The following is a 24,905-nucleotide window of genomic DNA, read 5'->3' on the forward strand; positions in this document are numbered from 1 at the left end:
ATGAACTTTGAAAGCCCATTGCACTATGACAAAAACAGGGCTTTATCAATTTTAGTTTGCTCTTGTGACTTTGACCGGGTTCACTATTGCGTAATTCAATGAATGAACGAATTTGTAATCCATTCAGTTGCAACAGTTAGTGACATCGGTCACGAGTCAAACGTGAAAGTCGTGAATTAAGTAAAAAGAAAACGTGATCAAAAGGTAAAGCGAATTTAAAAAACAGCAGAACTGGCCACAATCCGAATTTTTATTCGCAAAATAAGACCTAGAATGGAACCTAAACGGATTGTAAAAACCAATTTAAAAAATATGATAAAAAACTTAAAACAATAAAAATTAAAGCAAGGTCAAATTGCCGCATTAAAACACTCGCAAGAAATCGAAAGAAATCACTCTCGAGAAATCGAAATTTTGTTCAAACGCCATTCTTTCAATCTACTTTAAAATTAGTGAAAAAAATTGACGCCGCAAAACCACTCACTTTTTCGCTCCACTTTCTGATTCGGCATGAAAAAAAAACAATTTCCTCAATTCGACTTCAAAACACGGTAATGTGGGAACAGATCTTAAAAAAGACAGCACCCGAATGCAAATCAATTTCTCGGAATTATAAAAGAGAGCGCGTAAATAATAGCCGTTGAGAGGTTGACGGCGGTTACTAAAAATCCAACAAGCCATCGACATAGTACGTATATTGCCCAAAAACAGAATTGATTACCCTAAAACATAGATGACAACGGATACTGATATGATTTTTGAGATTATGATGCGAAAAGGCAATTTAAGAATAGGTCATAAAAAACTATTAAAAATTTCTCAATTAAGAAACATTATCAGTAAACCCTATTACAGAGCAAACCAGTCTTGACCTTGCTATGGTATAGATTAACCTCGAAAAACCTTAATATTTGTGTTTAATATTTATGTTTATTTGTCCTTAATATTGGCGATCAGTTCTCTTCGTCAGTAGCGGCAGTCTAGTAAAGCTAGCTTTAGCTTAATTTAAGTGGAGTGGGCGGCGAGCAGGGCGGGGGAGGGTAGAGTGTGGGGTGGGGTAGAGAGCGTGGGATGGGGGGGGGTTACGGCTGCAATAAGGAGGAGGGGGCGGAGAAGTGAGGGGTTTTAAGAACCACCCTTCTTCAATTCATATATTTGTCTCGTAAAATGATTCGTTGTATAGCATCTAATTCATAAGGCTCTAAAAGAACTTTATGCCCTCAGGTCTTCACCTATTTATTACACTTTTGAGGAATAAAGCTAGACGAAAAATCGGTCACGCAAAAATGCGTTAAAACAGCCGATGCAAAAAAAGGACCTTGAATTTTACCGGCAGTTGCGAATAATTATACAATAGAAACTAGCAACTTTTAAAGTCGAAAGTTCAAAAACTGATGTCAACGTTCTGAAACAAAGTCAATGTTCAAAACAGAAGTCAAATTTAAAGCCATGGTTATAGTGTTCTCAAGTGAACTTGAAAAACTTATCACACAGGTCAGCTTAAAACTCACTGCCCGTTAGTTAAAGAAATGACGTCACGCACATAAAAGTAGAAAAAAGGCAATAAATTGTTCAAAGCTTGCTGCGTCAAAAAATGTAAAACGAAAAGAGCATCGCACGATGAAATAAAAACAAAAGCCAAGATCAACGCAATATAGCTATGCTTAGTTTACAGCTTCACAGCTAAAAAAGCGAGACAACGGCAACAAGCTCGGCTCAGCATACAGCTATAACAAAATGCCAAAAATAGTACCTTGGCACTGAGCGTCAGTCGAGTTGGGGGTACCAGATGAGGCTGAGAGACCCGAAGACGAGGCTGTTGGGTTTTCTAAGGTCACTAGAGCTGAGAAGTGTCCAGGTGTATAGCTCAGACAGATAGGGTTCCGGTTGCAGAAGGAAGCCTCCCACAGCAGAGGTAGATAAACACCCTCAAACCTATTCACAAATCAGTATACATAAGACTATGTACTCAGGTAATTCAGTGTTTCTTTTTTATTATCACTTCAACTTCTCAATAGCAAGGCAATTTGTTTATTAAAACCTAGTTAATATACAAATAACCCGCTGAAAATGTTCCAGCAGTCAGAACACTGTTTAATGTACCATATAAGTAAAGATTTCGACATTAAGTTAAATATAAAATTCCCCCACACCGCAGCTTTGATTGAAAATTGATTCAAGGGATTAATGTTAACGCATGTTAACATAAAATCAAGTTCTCCAGCCACCATTTGCATTGTTGCAAAAGTGCATAAATTAACATCCGATGTTTCTAATGCTTCAGCTTTTTTAACAAGGTATTTTGCAGCAAAAAACTATTTCCTGTTTCTATTATCGCTCCACCAACTCATTGAGTCAAACGTGAAAAATTTCCCATAATTCGTGGTTGCTTAAAGAATAGAAATAAAGTTCAGCGCTTTCTGATGCGTTTGTAGACCAAAATGCAGATGGAAGGCTAAAATTTTTGCGGAAATTAGCGAAATTTATATTAAGAATTCTTCTTCTTCCTTTGAAACGGCTGATGGGGAACCTCTTCCTTTGTGCATTATTTGTCCCGTCAAGTGACAAAGCCACTTAAATTAATATCAGAATTAACCATCAGATATTTTCAATCAAATAAAAAAACTCAATATAAAAGTAATATTCCCAAACAACCAACTAACGTCAGGAGAATCGCTCTGAAACCAGTGGCGAGCGGTTGACTTAGTCAGTAGCTAGTTGCGGCTTATGGAGGCTAGCATTAACTTTATTGAGGCAAGCGCGGGTGAAATGAGGTGGAGTGGGGGATGAAGTGGGAGCGGAAGTCAGAGAACTATAAGAGAACTGAATGCACTCCGGGGGCTTTACCTGTTTACCCCTTTTTGGGGACAAAAAATCAAAGGGTCAGACAAAAACCGATCAAGAAGTCGGCAGTACGCGAATTCTCAGTAAAAAAAAGACCAGCAGGACTAATATAATTGATACAAACTTCGTTTGAGAGCAATTTAAAAAAATGACTCAGATGCAGTTCTTCACATTAACAGTGTTAAGAGTGGGTTTGTAGCATTCCTACAGCTTTCTAACTGATTATTGCACCATTACATAAATTAAGAAGCCTCGAGTTGCGAACGCATACAAAATATGACACCAAATCAAAATCTGCAGGCGCTAAGTACAATATTTAAAACTACGATAATTAAAAACTAGTCACAGAGCACTGCCATTTGACGGTTGTGATAATCATACTTACTTTGCAGGTGATATCTCCTCTCCACGGAACGACTTGATCATCCTCACCCCATACACAATTATTGGTCTGCGCAGAATGTGGGCCAACACGAAGATGTGCAGCTGCTCCAGAGGCTGCCCAGGCTGTGCCGCCAGTCTGGCCAATGTGGCCCACTCTTCCTCCAGCTGCTTACCATCCAGAGAAAAGCCAACCTCTGATGCATTGCGTACTTCCTGCTCTGCCCAGCGCTGATATAGAGCCCTATCAAAATAGCGCACAACTTCAGTTAAGGCCACCTAAAAACTACCGTTATTTTCCACGTTGGAAAACCTTTGGAAATTAGAGCTCAGGGCAAAGGGCACTTGCGCATCAACCTGAATTCGACTGGCCGAACGATTCCCAGAGAAATATTCTAATTTTCATACACCAATTTTGCTGCATCTTGAGGCATATGAAAATAAATACTGAAAAGAAAAATTGAGTTAACTAACTATGATACCTAAAAACAAACATAGTCGCAAAATTTGGTGGAAAATAGCCGGGACAAAACTTCTTGACTTCAATTGGAATTGAAAGAAGAAAAAAATTAACAGCCTCTTATCGAAATCTAAGTTCGATGTGTGTTAGAAGAAGTGTGTTCATAGAAGAAGTTAGGGGTACTAAAGTTCGAGGATCGGTTTTGGTATACTATTGGCCTTCGTTTAACATACGAGTTAAAATTAAACTCATCAATTGTAGGCAGTCATTTTTTTAATAGTTGAGTACTTATTGAAGTCAGTGGCGTCAAAGTAAGAAAACAACACAACTACATACAAAAATTCTTAACGATAGCAGAAAAAATTTTAGAAGTCACAAAATACCTTTTAGCAGATATAATGCCTAAAAAAAGCAAAATGAATTTATGGTAAATTTTGGGACTCAGCAAAAAGACCACAAAAGCATGTAAGACCACAGAAGCACGTAAAACAAAAGCACGTAAGACCAAAGAATCCAGTTTTCTATCTCGAAAACCCGGTGTTAAAATCTTAAAAACAATGAATTTAAGCGACTGATTAGATTCACCTATCACTCCATAGCAACCGATGAAATCTACTATTGATGAATTTAAGAGATAAAATAGCAAAAAGTAACAAATACCAACAAAATTAGTGAATTTTTTTTAAAAATAACCGCGCATAAATTATGAAAAGCAATAGCCATGAATAGAGATTATTTCAATTAATTTAGTCACCCTTAAAAACAGATGATACTTGTCATTAGGGAGACTAAGAGAAAAGACAACAAATTGAGCAATAAAATCTCGTACACCTCAAAAATTTGATAAAATTTCGAGAAAACAATAAAAGTCGAAGTCATAGAAAGATCTCGCTTTGAACTGTAAAAATTAAACCGGTTGAAACAGTTCATATTACCAACTAATGAAACCTAACCTGTCCCTAGTGAGATCAATTGATCAGACAACGAAAAGTACAGCAAATACTCTCAAAACCTGTCCGAAACCAATAGTCAAAAGCTCAAGAACTTAATTAGGTTCATTTGAGACTCATTATCAACCAACAATAATGTCATTAATGAAGCTAGGTGAAATAACAGAAAAAAAGCAAAAATCAACCTTTCAAAAATATGACCACAAATGTTAGTGTCCATGTAAAAAAAAACATTAGCTGTCCGTCGATGAGTTCAATCAGTTGCAAACAGGCAACAAAACATATGTATCATAGTAACAGCACCCAAGAAAAGAAACACAGAAAACAGCAGTCAAATCGTCGCACGTGAAAAAACTTTCAATAACCTAATACTTGTTGAGAAGCCAATTTCTTACTCCAGTTCAAAGGTACTTGGAAATATCACGCCTCAAACCTACTCGCTTTTTCGTTTTCTTTGATACTGAAAAATTCCAAAAAGTGGGAACAGACTGCACACCAATACAAGCCAAATACTTTGGATTGTAAAGAAAACGAAGCCGGAACGATTCCGGAAGCAACTTGGAGTAGAAATATGATCATCCTCACTGACCTGACGCAACACCTTACTTAGTACACAACAATTTGGAACAATAACAAAAACGTTACATCAAGTTGCGACTCCGAAAGTACAGGGAAGACCTGGTACCACAGTGAAACAGGTAGGTCGAAACATAATATCAATTGAAAGACAAGGTAGCAGGCTCAAAGCAAAAAAAACCTAGCAAATGGAAAGTTCATGCCAAAATAAAACTCGAAAATTATTATTATTATTAATGGTTTTGGCACCATTTAAAATCTCAGTGAAGGAAAATTAAAGCAGATAAGTTTTGAGTTTTCGCCTGAATAAAATTGCAGACCAAAGAGTTTATTCCACTCAACAGCGACAGCATGCGAGAACGAACGTCTTCCAAAATTAGAGCGAAATTTGGGAAAGAGTAAATTGTAAAAACATTGAACCTTGTAACCGTCGTGTTTCGTTTCATTAGTTCCGATACATACAGTGGGAGTTTGCCAGGCTGATTTACAAAGCGCTGCGCATGCAATATGGTTTTGAACATAATGCGTTGCCTAACTGGTAACAAGTGTAGCTGCTTCAGGTAAGAAGAGGTTGGTGTTGAAGGCGACAATCGAAAAATCAAACGCGCGGAAGAGTTCACTATTCGCTGAGGTTTTGCTAACAAAAAGTTTGGCAGACCATAATAAAGAGAACTACAGTTGTAAACATGTGATAACACTAAAACTCTAATTAACTCAATTAGGACTGATGTTTTAACTTGATCACGAATTGACCACACTTTACGGAGATAATAAAAAAGAATTCGAACAAACAAAGTTGACCTGTCGTTGCAGAGTAAGTTGACAATAAATATAACAACCTAGAACTTTTACTTGTTCATAGTAGTCACTATGTTCTGGCAAACGTAACAGACCATGCTTAACTATTTGACATTTCCGAATAATCATATACTCACTCTCATCCGCATACAATTTCAATTTTGCATTGCTGAACCAACGTTGATTCGAGGTCAAAATATCATCAAACATGCATTGACTGAGGGTCACACCGAATACAAAATAAGGAACGGTATCATCTGCGTAGAAACGCTACTTTATTCACAATTCTTTCAGATTATCCTCTTAAAGGCAGCATGTAACAGGAAAAAAAGTAAAGGAACAAGAACTGACCCTTGTGGCACACCCGTCTTAACTTTAACATCACCAGAAAGACATCCTTTTATGATAACTTGTTGCGAACGATAATTCTTAACAAACAGTAACAACACCGATTGCAAACGAATCTTTTTCGCTAATATATCAAATAAAAACTGATTATCAATAATATCAAACGCAGCGGACAAATCTAACCCAATATACATCACGGAGCACGAATCGTCCAGATAGCAGAGAAGATCATTAAAGACTTTAAGCAAAGCCGTTTCCGTTGAATGCGAGCAACGAAAAGCCCTCTGATATTTGCTCATGAGATCATTGAATTCCAGATGGAAATTAATTTGCTCAAAAACAACTCTTTCAATAAATTTTAACAGGATTCGTAGATTTCTCACAGCGCGATAACTCAACAACTCAGGATCAAGGTTAGACTTCTCTATGAGCGGCCTCACGACTCCTTGTTTGAATTGATTTGGAAAGTATCATGTCTGGAGAGTTAAAATAATTAACACAATAAAGTAGTCCGGAGAATTTATCACAATTTTACATAACTTCGCTGGTATTACATCACTTCGTGCCGTACTGTTCGAAATTTTTGTAAAGTAGTAATTGCAAATCGCTCAGTGTGAAAACCTGAAAAGTGTTCAGGGTAGTTGTATGTGAATCACTCTATTTTAAACCATTCGTTAGATGTATTGAACCTAATACGGTTTCCATTTTCTTAACAAAGAAGGCGTTAAAATTCTTTGCTAAATATTTAGGCTTCCCTAGTGACTGCGCAGGACATTTTTTCCTAAGAAGCGCTGCAGCATAGAATACCTAACACGCCTCTTTTCACTTACGACACATTCTCGCTCTTTTCATCGTTCTTAGCTCATGGTTTAAGAAAGGGCACGTATGATTTCTCACATATTTAGTTTTCAGAGCATGGTTCTAATCAAAATAGCTGATTTCATTCATTCAAACTCTGTTCCAAACAATTTCAGGATTATCTCTGTCGATAGGAGCAACAACAAATTTCTGCAAACACTACCACGTCCAAATTTCGCCATTTTCTGCACGAGGCCTTCTGTAAAGCTAAACTCTAGTGCTTTTGCAGAAGGTCAAAGTGCACAACTCCAAGATCAGAGCTTGTAACGAAACTTACAAGAGGTTCTGATTCTTCAACCTCCTCGGATGTAATAACCTAGTCTAAGATTCCACCACTTTTGTGAGTTGGCACAGTAACTTGCTGTTGCAAACAAAAATCAACCAAAAAAGAAACCCAATTTCTTGACGCATCATTTGATAGCAGCATAGAAATATTGATATCACCTACAATAAATAACTTTTTGAATAAAAGCGCTTTCTCCTCAATAAACGATGCTTACTCACTTATAAAAACACGTATAATATTATTTGATCGACGGTATATACAAACCAAAAGATACACTGAATTACCCACCTTAAATTCAAGAAAAGCTGCCTCCGCGTTTGTAAAACACTTGTTTGAAAAATTATCGACACGTAAAGTTTCACCATAGAACACCGGTAATCCTCCACCACTTTTTTCTTTTTCGGTTTGCACTCAAGTAACAATAGCCATTTGGGCAACACTGCTGGAGATAGAACATATAATTTCAGTTATCTTTGATCCACGTTTCTGTTAAAGTTATGAGGTTATTAACATTAGCTTCAATAAGATTTCTCATTTGCAAGGTCTTGTTGTGAACCGATCTTGCATTATGTAACATACTTTTACACGGTCATTGAAAGATTCGAGATTAGATAGTCGTGTATCAAAGGAGGCCAGCCATTCCCTCGCTTTCTGATTTAAATAAAATCGTGAAAATGACAATCGAAAAAAAAACATTCTCTAAATTTGAACAAAAATCTTAAAAAAACCGATTCCAGACAATATTCGATAAAATCCTGAAGAAATTAGAGAATTTTGAATCGCTGGTTTCAGTAAAAGGTGTCCCGCCTTGCTTTTAAGTGACACTTCATTGTAGGATCAACTAAAAAATTGCTCTAAATTAGGAATTGATTAAGATACGACAAGAGAACCATAAAATTGAAGAAACCGGCAAAAAAAATTTGACAAAAATTGCTTAATCAACTCAGGCAAATTTTCGCCAGCAAAAATCAATTGAGCAACATGAACCAATTTGATCTGTTGTCACGCATTTCACAACAAAAGAAAAGTTAACCAAAAAAATTAACGAAAAACATAACCGAACAACGTCGAGCGAATTGCTCTCAAACGACCGGCGATCGTTGGCTTCGTCAGTAGCTAGCTACCGTTTAATAAGGCTAGCTTTAGATTGATTGAAGGTGGGCAAGGTGAACGGGGGAGGGGCGAGTATTGCTGCGCGGGGCCCAGTCCTTCCGGCCAGAAGGATTTGTAGGGTTGAAATTGTGTTTCCAGGTTCAAGTGGGAGAGGGGTAAAGTGGGAGTAGAAGTTGTAGGGGGTGTAACTCCTAGAACCGCCCTTCACGCCATGAATTTACGTCTCCAATACCTTTTCAGTGTATCACATACTTGGAGAATGGTAAGCTGAAAACTCTCAGAGGACTAAATCTCTCTGAGCGTTACCTATTTATCTCGTTTTTAAGGACGAAAAGTCAAATGGGTCAGAAAAATAATTGCTACAAACTTTATTTGAGATCAAACAAGTAAATTTCAAACAAGTACAAACACGGACGAAAAATATTTTGTGTAATGAAAACTAGTGGTCTAATTACTTATCAACAAAGCCCTAATAAGCTTACAAACATCCCGAGGAAATGGAAAAAGTTTTCAAAAATGTGTAAAATTCATAATATTTTTGTCAAATTTCAAAGCAACTGTAACATAAAAAACCTGTATCCTTGCCAAAAAACGCGAAAATAGACATAAAAGCTAAAAAAAATAGAAAACATTCAAATTGATATTAAATTCAGCTATTCACAAACCAAACTTAGCTGAATAAAATTACTTTTGTCCGGAATAAACTGTTACACAACATGAAAAACTAAAAACCAAAAAAGACAGCTTCAAAAAAAACAGAACGAAAATTTACTCGCTTAGCGAAAATTTTTTCACACCAATATTTTTCGCTCTTTCAAAAAAAGGTATGAACAACATACTCGCTCCCTATTATTCTCCACTCTTCACTGAACTAAAATTTTCAAACTTTATTCCTGAAATTCCAGTTTTCTTGATCGCTCGCTTATTAAAAAAAACATAAAACCATAACGCCTCGAGTCGTAAAACATAACCGACTAACGTCGGACGAATAGCTTTCAAACGACCAGCAAAAGGTTGGCTTCATCGGTAGCTAGCTACGGTTTAGTGAGGACAGCTTAAGCTTAATTGAAGGGGCGTGAGGAGAGGTTAACAGATGACATTGAGCCACATAACAGCAGCTGAAGTACGGCATCAACAAAAGAGATAAAGGAGGAGGAGAGAGAGAGAGAGCATGAGAGAGATAAAGCGTGAACAAGAGAGCGACGGAAAAAACCTCAACCAACAGAGACAGACAGAGAGAGAGGGAGCGCTAGGAATATTTTCCATGATGAGATTCGACTCTGCAACTTCTATTACTTGAAAGTGCGAAATTCAAAGAAAATTCACATTTCGCGCAAAAAAAATGTTTGAAACCATTTTTTGTCTCTGGCATTTTTTCATGTAACCCATCTGCAAGACTTAAAGATTCGTTGGCCAGTAGTGATCGTTAAATTCTGAAAAGGGAGAAAAACTCAAAAAAATTTAAAAACAATTGCAAAATTTAACAAAATCTCGCTAATATTCTTGATATTAATATCTTCAGAAACATTTAATTGTCTCAAGAGACTATCCAGTATCCCTATTCCCAGCCTTAAAAAATTCACTGGCTCATAAAGATCCAAACACTTGGAACAAGATATTTTTTCTAAAATTTGAAAATCATTTAACTTTATCAAAAAATTGATACAACACAAATTATTAAAATAGTGATAATCACTCCATTAACACCAGAAAGTATGCAACAGCTTATGAATAGCTGAATATTGAATGAAATGAATATTGCAAAAAACGAATATTGCAAAAAAAATTTTTAAATATGAATACTGCAAAATTTTTTTAAAAATGAATATTGCCAAAAAATTTTTTAAATACTTGCTTAAATTCGTGATTTGAAAATCTTTACAAATATTCTTACACATCTCAAAATTATGCAGTAGCTCACTACCAAACCATTAGAGGAGATTTCTTGGCTCTTGAGGCTGGAGGAAACGTCAAAAAATTGCAACTTTTATCAAAAAAATTGCTACAATTTGTGATATTAAAAAGTTGAAAACTATACAATGGACAATAAAAAAAAGTTCAGCAACTTATATCAAACCCTAAAGGACAATTTTTCGTCCTTGAGGCTCAAAAAAACTGACTATTGACAAAAAAATGTCACATTGAAAAAAATTGCAGGTTTTGTCAAAAAAATGCAAAATTCGTGATGTTAAAAAGTTGAAAACCATTCCATTACCACTAGGAACTATGCAGTAATATGTTATTAAACCCTAGAGGAGGTTAGTTGACACCTACGGCTGAAAAATTCAAAAAATTACAATCATTTTCAAAAAAACTTGAAAAAATTGTGAAATATAGAATAAATTTGGGTTTTGCCTGGATTGCTCAAACATTAAGCTCTTAAAATGGTGATAAAAAGTATTCATGTCTTGCAAAAGACCTTTATCAACTTTAACCAGCCTGAATTTTAGAGTGATCCAACAAAAACTTCGAAAAATGACGAAACACGAAAAATTACATTTTGGGCACAAAAACTCCTAAAAATGAGCTTTTCACTTTAAACTACGGTCTTCCCGGTAGCTTCATCACGCTTATTCTTGAAGGACTACTTAACGCAGCTATTGGCCTCTAATGAAACTTAATGCCCGCTGGGCGCTACCTGTTTATCCCGTTTTTAAGGACAAAAAGTCAGACGAAAAATGGGTCAGACGAAAAATGGGTCAGACGAAAAAATTGGTCAAGCAGAATCGCATTCAAAAAAGATCATCAGGACTAATATAATTGCTACAAACTTCGCTTTGGAGCAATTAAAAAGGAGCTCAATAATGGTCTGATGAGAAGCTGAGAGCGGCCGTTAAAAAAACTCAACAAAAACTTAAGCAGCATATAGACAAAAACACTTTTAAAGCTTTAGCAGTCAAATTCAGTGACGCAAACTCAGTGTCGAAATACAATCGCTTACAAATTGACGCTTTACAAATTGTCAACTTACCTGTTAGTTTGGAATTGACTAGGGATATTTTCTAGACTGTGCGTACTATTAGCGGTAGCCCCAGCCGCAGTCGAAAGTTGAGTCTGTGTTAGATTTAATGCTGATGAACTATTTGTGGATTGACAATGCGAGGGAATGGATGTTATTCTAAGGGTCTCAGCCAACGATTTACGCAATAAGTTCTGTGAGTCAAACACTCCCCAAGTCGCTTGTAATACAGCGTCCAACAAACAGTCACCCGCTGTCCGGTTCCACAATGGACGCAGTTTGCTTTTCAGCTTCACAGCTACTTCCCGACTCCAGTTGATGACACAGTTCTCTACTTCTAGCTCCCTTTTAACTGATTGATCAAGTATTTCGCCCATTAGCATTTTTTGGATAATGCGCGGAAGACGGTGAATTTCTAAAAAAAAAACCAAGAAATATTCAGTTAATCTAAACACACGCAAATTTCCCCACAATGGCCGAGGCCCCAAAAACTTCACATGACAATTGAATTATGAAATTATTGACTTAATATATTTAGATCAACCACCTTTATTACCTGCTGGCAGACCAAATGTCTGTACGTTATCCTGAAAGACTGCACATTTGAAGCTTCCGCCTTTCATTCGCATGCTATTGCTAATGGTGCGCATGATCTGGTTCGTTAAATCGCTCGACACAGCACACGCTGGGTACCTGATTGGAGAATTCAAAGTGGTTGGCTTCTCATGAGACATCAGCATCTCAATTATTCTTGGTCGCTTGAATAAAATTGCTATCATTGTTAAACTAAGACGTTCCACCACTCCTGGAATGTCGAGAACTGTCGCTTCGTATGCAGACAATGCCCGCTTTTTGTCTCCTCCCGCTGCTAAATAAGCTTCAACTGGGTCAACGGCGCCAACCGATATGGCCCAACATGCCTGTAAATACATCCAGTCAAGCTTGCTCACTGAAAAGCGGTTGTTGCTCTGGAAATACTTTTGCTCATGTGGCTGAGTTATTTCTTTGCCATATGGCTCGCCCGTAGGAATTGCTTTCTTCTTAGACTCTACAACTGGCCCTCTCTTTTGAACGCTCAGCTTTTTCAAGCGTTCATCAATAGTGAATACAGCTTCTCGGGTTCTGGGATGCGTCTTTCCTCCCCCTTTCCGGTTAATTGTAACTGGGGGCGAGATTTTTTGACCATCTCTATTTTGTTGATCGTCTGGAACTGAGAGCACACGTTTCTTACCACAAGTTACACATTTAAGAACCTTTCCTAAATTATCACAACTACAATATATGCATTGCCATTTCTGCTTTGTTAATTTCCTGGCCGCTTTAGGATCATTCAAAGATATCGACGACCCTCCGCTTCCTTCGTCGCTTGATACGACCTCAGGAGACCTAGATTTCGAGAACGAATCACTATTGCTTGCGTCCCCACTGGGATTTCTATTTTTGGTCCAGTTAGGAGGAGCACGACATACAACACAGACACGACTTTTAGGCCAATTATAGAAAGTACACCGCGGACAAGACCACTTCTGAGAAGAATCCAAAATGATATGTGATGCCTGGTTTGATTCAAGCTCGTCGGCCAACGATGCACTATCAATTTTCGCTTGAGATGATATTGCAACTGATTCGATCAGTTCCATAGTCTGAGGACCTTTGGGATTATTTACGCAAATCGGTGCCTCTTGGTCAAAGTTGTTCCTATTCTCCCCTACATTGAACCCATCGAGTGATGAGGAACTCCGGAAAGTTGGCTCCACGCATGATGAAGATGGAACTGGGGATGGGTTGCGAAACTGTGCTGCACTTTCGTTCTCCAATTTTGAGGAAGATATCTGATAGCAATTTTCTGCTTCAGTTGAATCACAAGCCAATGGTGCTGTGCACATTGAACACCTGGTTGATTTAGAATAATTGATGTACGTGCAACGAGGACACGCCCATCTTCCATCGTCTATGACAACTGCTGATTGACCAGCTGCATTCCACTTGGTTTCACTATCTAAAGCTTGTGGCAATGCTTCTGATTCCACTCTCAATTCACCTCTATTTACCCCATCTTTGTTACTTTCGTCATCTGCTTTCACGCCATCATTTTGGAGCATTCTAAGTTCTAAAGATTTACGCCTGAGTGGTCGCGCGCTCCATCAAAAATTTGGATCTATTCTGTCCCTCCCCCCAAAGTTTTTCATGGCCCACAGTTACAAATTTTCAAAAATCTATAGAAAGGGGGCTTGCTCTTCAGCCGCGTAGGACAATCCCCCTACTATGAGGCATCACTGCAACGAATATAATTTTAAAGACAAGGCACTACAGCTCTATTAGAGCTGCGTCATGAGAATTAAATTTCTATAAAAACTTAGACATCACTGCATCGTATCTAATTTTAAGGACAAGGCACTAACATAACCGACTAATGTCGGGCGAATTGCTCTCAAACGACCGGCAAGCGGTTGGCTTCGTCAGTACCTAGCCACTGACATTCTACTTTTATCGAAATTGACAGAAGACGATAGCTTTTTACCAATGCTGAAACAAAATTCAGAAAAAGGGAGAACAAATGAATTATTCAAGCTCCCGAAAACCAGAACCGAAAAAGCTAGAAATGATTTCTTTTTCCGTACATGCAGACTAGCAAATCGAATAGAAAAATACATTGAATTTAATACGAAAAAGGGCCTTAAAAATCTAGTTTAATTTCATGTGGAAGTTTCTAAACGAGCGATTCGACGAAAATAACATCTGTAGCTGGCATCTATGCTGTGACTGTTATATCTGCAGACATAATAGGACAATTTTCTAAGACGACGACTGGGACGGAAATCCCCTCAGTGAAAACTGTAAATCCCCAACAACAACAACAACAACAACAACAACAACTGTTTAGTGAGGTTAGCTTTACATTTATTGAAGGGGCGTGAGGTTAGGGTTATAGACGACGACCTCACGCCACATAACAGCCGCTGAAGTGCGGCATCAACAAGAGAGTTAGGGAGAGAGAAAGAGTGCGAGATAAAACGTGAAGAAAGAGAAGGAAAGAAACGCCAAGAAACACACACAGAGAGAGAGAGAGAGAGAGAGAGAGAGAGAGAGAACTAGAAATTTTTTCCATGATGAGATTCGACACTAAAACTTTAAGGTTTCTAGCCTTGTTAGTAACTAAATCATTTGAAAAAACTGAAAGTGCAAGATTCAGAAAAGTTTCCACATATCTCAGTGAAGAAAATGTTTATAAACCTTTTTCGAATCTGGATTTTTGTCATTTAACCCATCTGCAAGACTTAAAACGCTTCGTTGGCCAGTAATGATTAAACTCCGTAAAACTCAGAATAGGACAAAGATATTCAAAAACTTTAAAAACAAAATCTTGCTAAAATTCGTGACATTATTGTCTTCAGAACACCATTCCATTGTCTCAAGAGACTATCCAGTATTAATCATTCCAGCCTTAAACAGTTTCACTGGCCAGTAAAGATCCATACGCATGGAACACAATTTTTCATAAATTTTTATAAACAAAATTTATCAAAAATATGCTAAAATCCGAGTCAATAACATAATGATAACCTTTCAATTAACTCTGTAAACTAAGCAACAGCCTACTATCAAACCTCGGAGGAGGTCCCTGGTGCACGAACAAATAAAAGAAAATCAAAAAGCATTCAAAAAGCTTGAAAAAATTGCATTAGATTTTTAAAAAAATTATTGGAATTTGTTATATTAATATCTTGAAAAACAAAACATTGCATCCGAAAACTCCGCAGTAACCCATTACCAAAGCCTAAAGGAGTTTTCTCATGAGGCTGGAGAAAAACTAAAAAAAAAACGATTTTAAAAAACAAGATTGCCAAAAATTTTCAAAAAAAATTAAAACTACTGATGTTAAAATCTTTAAAAACACTCCATTGCATCTAGAAACTACACAATCATCTTTTATCAAACACTAGAGGAAGGTCCTTGGCTCTTGAGGCTAGATTACCGATAAAATGACAAAAACTTTCAAAAAACTTGAAGAAAATGGCAACTTTATGAAAAAAAAAGATAAAATTTGTGATATTAAAATGTTGAATACTATTCTATGGGCACTGAAAATTATTAAGTTAGGTATCATCAAAGCCTACAGGAGGTTTCCTGCTTCCTGGGGCTAGAAAATCTTCGATGATGACAATAAATCTTGAAAATTTGAAAAAAATATCAAGTTTTATCAAACAACTGCTCAAGTTGGTGATGTTAAAACGTTGAAAACCCTTTCATTACTCTTAGAAATAATGCAGCAATTTTTATCAAAACCTTAAGGAGGTTTTTTGAATCTTAAGGCCTTGAAAAAAGACAACAAATGTCCAAAGACTTAAAATGTGCTAATTTTGTCAAAAAATTTATAAAAATCAAAGTGCGAAATTTTTGAAAAATTTTCAGTACATCTAGAAACTATAAAGTAACCCATTATTAAATCCCAGATGAGGTTCCTTGGCTCTTGAGGCTGGATAAACCTAAAGACGACAAAAAATTTCCCAAACCTTAAAAATTTTTTTCAAGTTTTGTCAAAGAAATGCAAAAAATCGCGATGTTGAAAACATTCTATTATCACTAGAAACTAAACAGTAACCTAGTATCAAAACCTTGAGTGGGTTCCTTGACATTTAGGGCTGTTAAACTCAAAAGAAAGACAAATTTTTCAAAAAGCCTGAAAAAATTTTCTACTTTTGTTTTAAAAAAAATGTAAAAAATCCCGATCTTGAAATGTCGAAACCATTCTATTAAAACTACAAACTGAGCAGTTACCTATTATCAAACCGTAGAGTGGGTTCGTTGACATTTAGGGCTGTTGACACTCAAAAATGACAAAAATTTTCGAAAAAAAATTGAGAAAAATAGTGAAAAATATTTTAAATTTGAGTATTTTTAGAGAGCGGTTGTTCCTCAGTAGCTAGTTACGTTGGGGGTGGGGGATGGGTCACCTAGGTGCTGATGGGTGTGGCAACAGTCGGGTGTGGGCAACAGCGCGGTGGAGGGTAATAATGGGGGCGGGTCAACAGTTCAACAGTGGGGGTCTTCAACCTCTAAGAAGATCGGTGGTTCGTCAATATCCACGGAGGGGGGGGAGGAGAAGGGGATTGGGGTGCACTTGGGAGCTGATGGGGAGGGAGCAGGATTGGTCAGCAGAGGGGTGAAAGGGGGGAACAGCGCGGTGGGGGTGGGGGCAGTAGATGAGGGTGTCAACAGTGGGGGTGTCTTCAACCTCTCAGAACCGCCCTTCAGACAATAAGTATAAATCTCCAACGATGCACTATCAATTTTGGCTTGAGATGATATTGCAACTGATTCGATCAGTTCCATAGTCTGAGGACCTTTGGGATTATTTACGCAAATCGGTGCCTCTTGGTCAAAGTTGTTCCTATTCTCCCCTACATTGAACCCATCGAGTGATGAGGAACTCCGGAAAATTGGCTCCACGCATGATGAAAATGGAACTGGGGATGGGTTGCGAAACTGTGCTGCACTTTCGTTCTCCAATTTTGAGGAAGATATCTGATAGCAATTTTCTGCTTCAGTTGAATCACAAGCCAATGGTGCTGTGCACATTGAACACCTGGTTGATTTAGAATAATTGATGTACGTGCAACGAGGACACGCCCATCTTCCATCGTCTATGACAACTGCTGATTGACCAGCTGCATTCCACTTGGTTTCACTATCTAAAGCTTGTGGCAATGCTTCTGATTCCACTCTCAATTCACCTCTAATTACCCCATCTTTATTACTTTCGTCATCTGCTTTCACGCCATCATTTTGGAGCATTCTAAGTTCTAAAGATTTACGCCTGAGTGGTCGCGCGCTCCATCAAAAATTTGGATCTATTCTGTCCCTCCCCCCAAAGTTTTTCATGGCCCACAGTTACAAATTTTCAAAAATCTATAGAAAGGGGGCTTGCTCTTCAGCCGCGTAGGACAATCCCCCTACTATGAGGCATCACTGCAACGAATATAATTTTAAAGACAAGGCACTACAGCTCTATTAGAGCTGCATCATGAGAATTAAATTTCTATAAAAACTTAGACATCACTGCATTGTATCTAATTTTAAGGACAAGGCACTAACATAACCGACTAATGTCGGGCGAATTGCTCTCAAACGACCGGCAAGCGGTTGGCTTCGTCAGTACCTAGCCACTGACATTCTACTTTTATCGAAATTGAAAGAAGACGATAGCTTTTTACCAATGCTGAAACAAAATTCAGAAAAAGGGAGAACAAATGAATTATTCAAGCTCCCGAAAACCAGAACCGAAAAAGCTAGAAATGATTTCTTTTTCCGTACATGCAGACTAGCAAATCGAATAGAAAAATACATTGAATTTAATACGAAAAAAGGCCTTAAAAATCGAGTTTAATTTCATGTGGAAGTTTCTAAACGAGCGATTCGACAAAAATAACATCTGTAGCTGGCATCTATGCTGTGACTGTTATATCTGCAGACATAATAGGACAATTTTCTAAGACGACGACTGGGACGGAAATCCCCTCAGTGAAAACTGTAAATCCCCAACAACAACAACAACAACAACAACAACAACTGTTTAGTGAGGTTAGCTTTACATTTATTGAAGGGGCGTGAGGTTAGGGTTATAGACGACAACCTCACGCCACATAACAGCCGCTGAAGTGCGGCATCAACAAGAGAGTTAGGGAGAGAGAAAGAGTGCGAGATAAAACGTGAAGAAAGAGAAGGAAAGAAACGCCAAGAAACACACAGAGAGAGAGAGAGAGAGAGAGAACTAGAAATTTTTTCCATGATGAGATTCGACACTAAAACTTTAAGGTTTCTAGCCTTGTTAGTAATTAAATCATTTGAAAAAACTGAAAGTGCAAGATTCAGAAAAGTTTCCACATATCTCAGTGAAGAAAATGTTTATAAACCTTTTTCGAGTCTGGATTTTTGTCATTTAACCCATCTGCAAGACTTAAAACGCTTCGTTGGCCAGTAATGATTAAACTCCGTAAAACTCAGAATAGGACAAAGATATTCAAAAACTTTAAAAACAAAATCTTGCTAAAATTCGTGACATTATTGTCTTCAGAACACCATTCCAGTGTCTCAAGAGACTATCCAGTATTAATCATTCCAGCCTTAAACAGTTTCACTGGCCAGTAAAGATCCATACGCATGGAACACAATTTTTCATAAATTTTTATAAACAAAATTTATCAAAAATATGCTAAAATCCGAGTCAATAACATAATGATAACCTTTCAATTAACTCTGTAAACTAAGCAACAGCCTACTATCAAACCTCGGAGGAGGTCCCTGGTGCACGAACAAATAAAAGAAAATCAAAAAGCATTCAAAAAGCTTGAAAAAATTGCATTAGATTTTTAAAAAAATTATTGGAATTTGTTATATTAATATCTTGAAAAACAAAACATTGCATCCGAAAACTCCGCAGTAACCCATTACCAAAGCCTAAAGGAGTTTTCTCATGAGGCTGGAGAAAAACTAAAAAAAAAACGATTTTAAAAAACAAGATTGCCAAAAATTTTCAAAAAAAATTAAAACTACTGATGTTAAAATCTTTAAAAACACTCCATTGCATCTAGAAACTACACAATCATCTTTTATCAAACACTAGAGGAAGGTCCTTGGCTCTTGAGGCTAGATTACCGATAAAATGACAAAAACTTTCAAAAAACTTGAAGAAAATGGCAACTTTATGAAAAAAAAAGATAAAATTTGTGATATTAAAATGTTGAATACTATTCTATGGGCACTGAAAATTATTAAGTTAGGTATCATAAAAGCCTACAGGAGGTTTCCTGCTTCCTGGGGCTAGAAAAACTTCGATGATGACAATAAATCTTGAAAATTTGTAAAAAATATCAAGTTTTATCAAACAACTGCTCAAGTTGGTGATGTTAAAACGTTGAAAACCCTTTCATTACTCTTAGAAATAATGCAGCAATTTTTATCAAAACCTTAAGGAGGTTTTTTGAATCTTAAGGCCTTGAAAAAAGACAACAAATGTCCAAAGACTTAAAATGTGCTAATTTTGTCAAAAAATTTATAAAAATCAAAGTGCGAAATTTTTGAAAAATTTTCAGTACATCTAGAAAATATAAAGTAACCCATTATTAAATCCCAGATGAGGTTCCTTGGCTCTTGAGGCTGGATGAACCTAAAGACGACAAAAAATTTCCCAAACCTTAAAAATTTTTTTCAAGTTTTGTCAAAGAAATGCAAAAAATCGCGATGTTGAAACCATTCTATTATCACTAGAAACTAAACAGTAACCTAGTATCAAAACCTTGAGTGGGTTCCTTGACATTTAGGGCTGTTAAACTCAAAAGAAAGACAAATTTTTCAAAAAGCCTGAAAAAATTTTCTACTTTTGTTTTAAAAAAAATGTAAAAAATCCCGATCTTGAAATGTTGAAACCATTCTATTAAAACTACAAACTCAAACTGAGCAGTTACCTATTATCAAACCGTAGAGTGGGTTCGTTGACATTTAGGGTTGTTGACACTCAAAAATGACAAAAATTTTCAAAAAAATTTGAGAAAAATAGTGAAAAATATTTTAAATTTGAGTATTTTTAGAGAGCGGTTGTTCCTCAGTAGCTAGCTACGTTGGGGGTGGGGGATGGGTCACCTAGGTGCTGATGGGTGTGGCAACAGTCGGGTGTGGGCAACAGCGCGGTGGAGGGTAATAATGGGGGCGGGTCAACAGTTCAACAGTGGGGGTCTTCAACCTCTAAGAAGATCGGTGGTTCGTCAATATCCACGGAGGGGGGGGGGGAGGAGAAGGGGATTGGGGTGCACTTGGGAGCTGATGGGGAGGGAGCAGGATTGGTCAGCAGAGGGGTGAAAGGGGGGAACAGCGGGGTGGGGGTGGGGGCAGTAGATGAGGGTGTCAACAGTGGGGGTGTCTTCAACCTCTCAGAACCGCCCTTCAGACAATAAGTATAAATCTCCAAAGCAAGTTGAGCTGAAACAGAGCTGAAAGGCTCTAATAGCACTTTATGCCCACTGGGTGCTGCCTGTTTATCCCGTTTTTGAGGAGGAAAAGTAAAAAACGTCAGACGAAAAATCGATCAAGTGAAAAATTGTATTAAAAAGGCCGACAGGACTAATAAAATTGCTACAATATTCGTTTGAGTGCAATTAATAACTCCTTTAGAGCTGCGTCATGAGAATTGAATTTCTATATAAATTAAATTTTTTGAATCTAGTCTCTCCTCCCGCAATATGACACTGCAAGAACTATCAATGTCAGTCGCTCATTTGGAACCAAAGCACCCTCTGTGGCATATGATAGCGCTGCGCAGGAGATCAAATCTTATTATCTTATGTATGTAATTGCTTCCGAGTATGATTCGTATTTCTTTCCAGCCAATTTGCCAGCTAGTTGTTCTATAGTGCGCGTTGCAGACGCTCCTGCTTCCCCCATACAGGAAACACGAGCTGAACGAAGTTAATCTTCTCAACGTCAAGTATTCGTTGCTCATAATTGAGGCACTTCAATGACTCATATTTGTACGCTTCTACCAGAGTTTTTGGGCGTGACTTGTTAAGTGGTTTGGAGATCTTTACGTGGAAGAAATAACGGCTGAACCTGGAACCCATAGGCCATTCGATTTTTTGTTTAGTCTCTCATACTAGTAGTTTTGTGTAAAATGCATTCGCCCTGAAGCAACTCGATGTAGTCGGCTCAATCTAAACATCAAAGCAAAGGTCAAACGTCATGCATGGTCTTAGCAAAGTGTCGATGATCTCGTTGTATCCCTTGTGTGTGTACCCACCCTTCACACAGCGCAGAGCATGTGATAGGGTAAAATTTTCTCATGAACAATTAAATGGCGTATTTTTGACCGCAATGTTATGTCTAAAGCGAAGCCCGTCTCTAAATTCGAACTTTGTTACAATGAAACCGTGAGGACTAAGTTGTAGAGCCGTGAGCCAGTTCGAGGCGTCTTTTTCCGAAGCCCTTTTTTTACGTGCCGTTGCTCGGTCTGAAGGCTTTCCATGAGATACATCTTACGCGAGCAACTTTTGTTCAGGCATGCGGTTCCTTGGTCATGCGATATGCGTCATTTGGTGACATCCTCATCTTCAAGAGGAGCATATGCGGTCAAGGAAGTGGAGTACTCCGTTTCGTAATCTATTGGTTCCTTGATATCAAATTGGCCTTCCCGGGCTGTTAGCAGATACAATCGCCAAGACTCTTTTACCATTAATTGAGACTTCGGGATGTTTACGGTGTAGCCAAAATAGCTACCATGTTCAGTCAGTTGTTTGAAAAACTACTTCTGTTCTGCAAACAACTGACTGACTACTCCATTCGTCCTAATGCGCTACCGTACCATTTTTGCGACAAGTGCGTTTTCGGGACAAGACTGAGCAAGGGACGGGGGGCTACTCAATACATTGCCATAGCAATCCATGGCCAAGGTCCTTTTGAATTGTGCCCTCTATTCACTACATTGTTTCACCAGCAGCGTATAAATTGGACGGGGTTGATATGAGTTTTGAACAACAATACCAAACATCGGATAAAGTCTCTTGACATTTTTAACTACCAAATTACGCTTGAAGCGCTTAAAGGCATTTTTTGCGTCTTTTGGAGAACCACTTTATAAAAGACCCATCTTCTGAGCCCGCAGTTTAAAATTGTATGTTGTTATATAGCACCTTACTTTGTAAGAAAAAAACAGGTGCGCTGGTGGATCATAAAAGATCTTTGCTCAGTAAACTGGCTCACAGTAAAATCAGTCAAATATAAACTGAACCAACAATCTGGTTGGAAACTTTTCAGCTTGCTCCAAATCTTTGTCTTCTACTAATAAACACAAATATCGAACTGAAAAACATCGAGAAACAGTTACTAACAAAGGTTTAGTGGAAAAACTTTGAAAAATTTTACTCAGAGGTCAACTCATGGACCCTGCTCTGCAACTGTAACAGAGTTCAGAAAGTTATAAACTATTCAATGACGGGAGCAAACCTTTGCATGAGTTACACAGAAACCTAAACTCCATCTCTCTCTCTCTCTCTCTCTCTCTCTCTCTCTCTTTCGCTCTCTCTATCTCCCTCTATCGATAGCTACATGATGTTGTTGTAGCTGTCTTGCAAAGTTTCATTTTGCAGGCAAGTTTGGCGGGATGTAGGCGCATATTGCCGTTTTTAACTGGCACCCTAGTTCCATTTGCATAGTAAAAATAATAAATATATTAGCAGTATTTTGTGACTGCTTATCCACAATTTGCTTTCGGCAACATTTCTGCATCTAAGCCATGTTGAATGAAATGCGGTCCCCGTGTAAGTGGGAGCAGGAGGGACATCGTCAGCATCAAGGGAAAATGGCAAGGAAGGCGGAATATTCTGTGCAGTGTGGTTGTTTAGGACTGATGGTATTAAGTCCACCAGTTTGGCTACCTCTACATGTTTGTCCCAGAATTCAATTATTTCCAGGTGTCTGCTGTTCTCACTGCACTTTGAAATGTAGTTTACGTCAGGTGGTGCTCAATCACATTTAGGACAGCGGCTATCGACATTTTCAAAGATCCTTCTCAAGTGAGAGTTTACCAGGGGCAGTGTCCAGTTCTCATTTGTGCTTAACGAATACGTGCCATTTGTGGCAGCATTTAATCTTCTGCCGCTGTCTTTGGCAAAGGTGTAACTTGTTGCTTGCTGTCTTTGTTCAATTGAGTATAGACCGTGTGTCTATGGACATTTTTGAGCGCTTTTTTGTATTGTTTGCGATTTTATTGTTCTTTTTTGTTTGCGTATTGTTTGTGTGTTGTACATATAAGTAGCATTCGTTGTCGGTTTCATGAAACCAAAACTGGTTGAAGAGTTTTTCTATGATCAACACGACGGTTCTGATAACTGCCGGCTAGAAAAATACTTAGTAACTAATTTTATACTATAACTAGTAAATAATATTTCGGTGTAAGCCCTGACAGACAACATTTCACCCTCGTTTTGTAAGTCATTGATGTTGGACATTTTTGCACTGCCATTAACTGCTCAAAGAGCAAGGCTTTATTGAGTTTGCAGGTGGTGGCAATTAGTATTGCTGATGGCGGAAGTCCAAACGGGACCACAGTTTTTCAAGACGCTCCGACTGATAGCTTTTTCACTGAGAGTCTCTTATTTGTGCAGCCCCAGCTACTAACAGCATTATTTTTCAGTATGATTTTGCGCTTTTGGATATCTTTTTGGTGCTTATTCCTTGCTCTCCAAAATTGAGCATAATATCGAATAAAACACCCAGCGTTTTGACTTGGGATTTTATTGGCATTAGCAAATTGTTAAAAGTGAGTCGTGGCTCAAATTTGGATCCCTTGCTGCAAATTGTGAACACAGTTGCATTTCATTTCCAACTGATACCTTAAGTTTTCTTGATTTTAGCCAGTCGTGTTAGTTATTTAGGTATGGTGTTATCATGTCACGTAATTCTGCAACCTGTGGGTGAGATGTAGGTAAAGTTATATCACTACCGTAAGACGCTATGCTTATATCATTCGAGAATAGAGGCAGCTGTGGTATTAGATTGTATTCAACTGTGTCAAAACGGCGGTGAGGTCTAAGGCTAATAGTAGAGTTTGGTTGTAGGCTTTCTTTTGATTAAGGTCTTTTTTACAAATAGTTGATGACAATATTGAGAGCTGTTGTTGTGCAGTGCTAAGGTCTAGGACTGTGCCGATATTTTTAGTGTATATTTGTGTTACTGTTGTTGGTTTTGCAATGGGGAGAGGAGTGCAATTAGTCTGAAGCATTTAGATTCGTCTATGGATTTTCACAACTTGTGTAAGGGTATAACCCGGCCATTCTTCAGATGTTCAAAATTTTTGTTTACACAAATGTTTATGACGTCAGTGAGGTATGTCACTGCTATTCGTGCCTATGAACATTAGAACGACTACTAAGAGCGGCAAAAGGTTTCTATTAAAAACTTAAGCCCGCTTAGCATTACCTGTATGTCCTGTTTTGAAAACTCAAAGTCAGTAAAAGTGTTGGGAAAATTTCACAAAAAATCACAGCAACACAAGTTTTAAAGTACAATATTAATAATTGAATAAACGTTAGAATTACTTTACCTGACCAGCAGATCAAATAAACAGCGCCTGCCAAAAGGAAAAAAAGAACAGTCTCAAAGGTTGAGTAACCAAAACGAAACAAACTGAACAAGATTTTAATCAATGCTAAAACTCGTAAGATTTTCAGCCTGATGAACAAATTCGATCTAAATAAAAATGCTCATCTGCACAGATCAAAGCCTTAAAAGATAAATTGGACAAAAAATAGCATCAGTGAAAAATATGGAGATTTTCAGAAATAT

At 37.7% G+C, this 24,905-nt stretch overlaps 1 protein-coding gene across 1 annotated transcript in view; it reads right to left on the reverse strand.

The window, feature by feature from the left end:
- The window catches only part of LOC142334578 (ubiquitin thioesterase zranb1-B-like), a 38,239-nt gene extending 24,535 nt beyond the window's left edge, over nucleotides 1-13,704 (reverse strand). The window contains exons 1-4 of the mRNA XM_075382714.1: nucleotides 12,130-13,704; nucleotides 11,586-11,988; nucleotides 3,230-3,469; nucleotides 1,754-1,935 (exon numbers count right to left, since the gene is read on the reverse strand). Of these exons, the coding sequence (XP_075238829.1) occupies nucleotides 1,754-1,935; nucleotides 3,230-3,469; nucleotides 11,586-11,988; nucleotides 12,130-13,675 (2,371 nt within the window). The 5' untranslated portion in view covers nucleotides 13,676-13,704. The remainder of the gene's footprint in view (nucleotides 1-1,753; nucleotides 1,936-3,229; nucleotides 3,470-11,585; nucleotides 11,989-12,129) is intronic.
- Between the last annotated feature and the right edge of the window lie 11,201 nt (nucleotides 13,705-24,905).

The sequence above is a fragment of the Convolutriloba macropyga genome, chromosome 2, assembly GCF_964194025.1.
Source record: "Convolutriloba macropyga chromosome 2, txConMacr16.3, whole genome shotgun sequence".
NCBI lineage: Eukaryota > Metazoa > Xenacoelomorpha > Acoela > Convolutidae > Convolutriloba > Convolutriloba macropyga.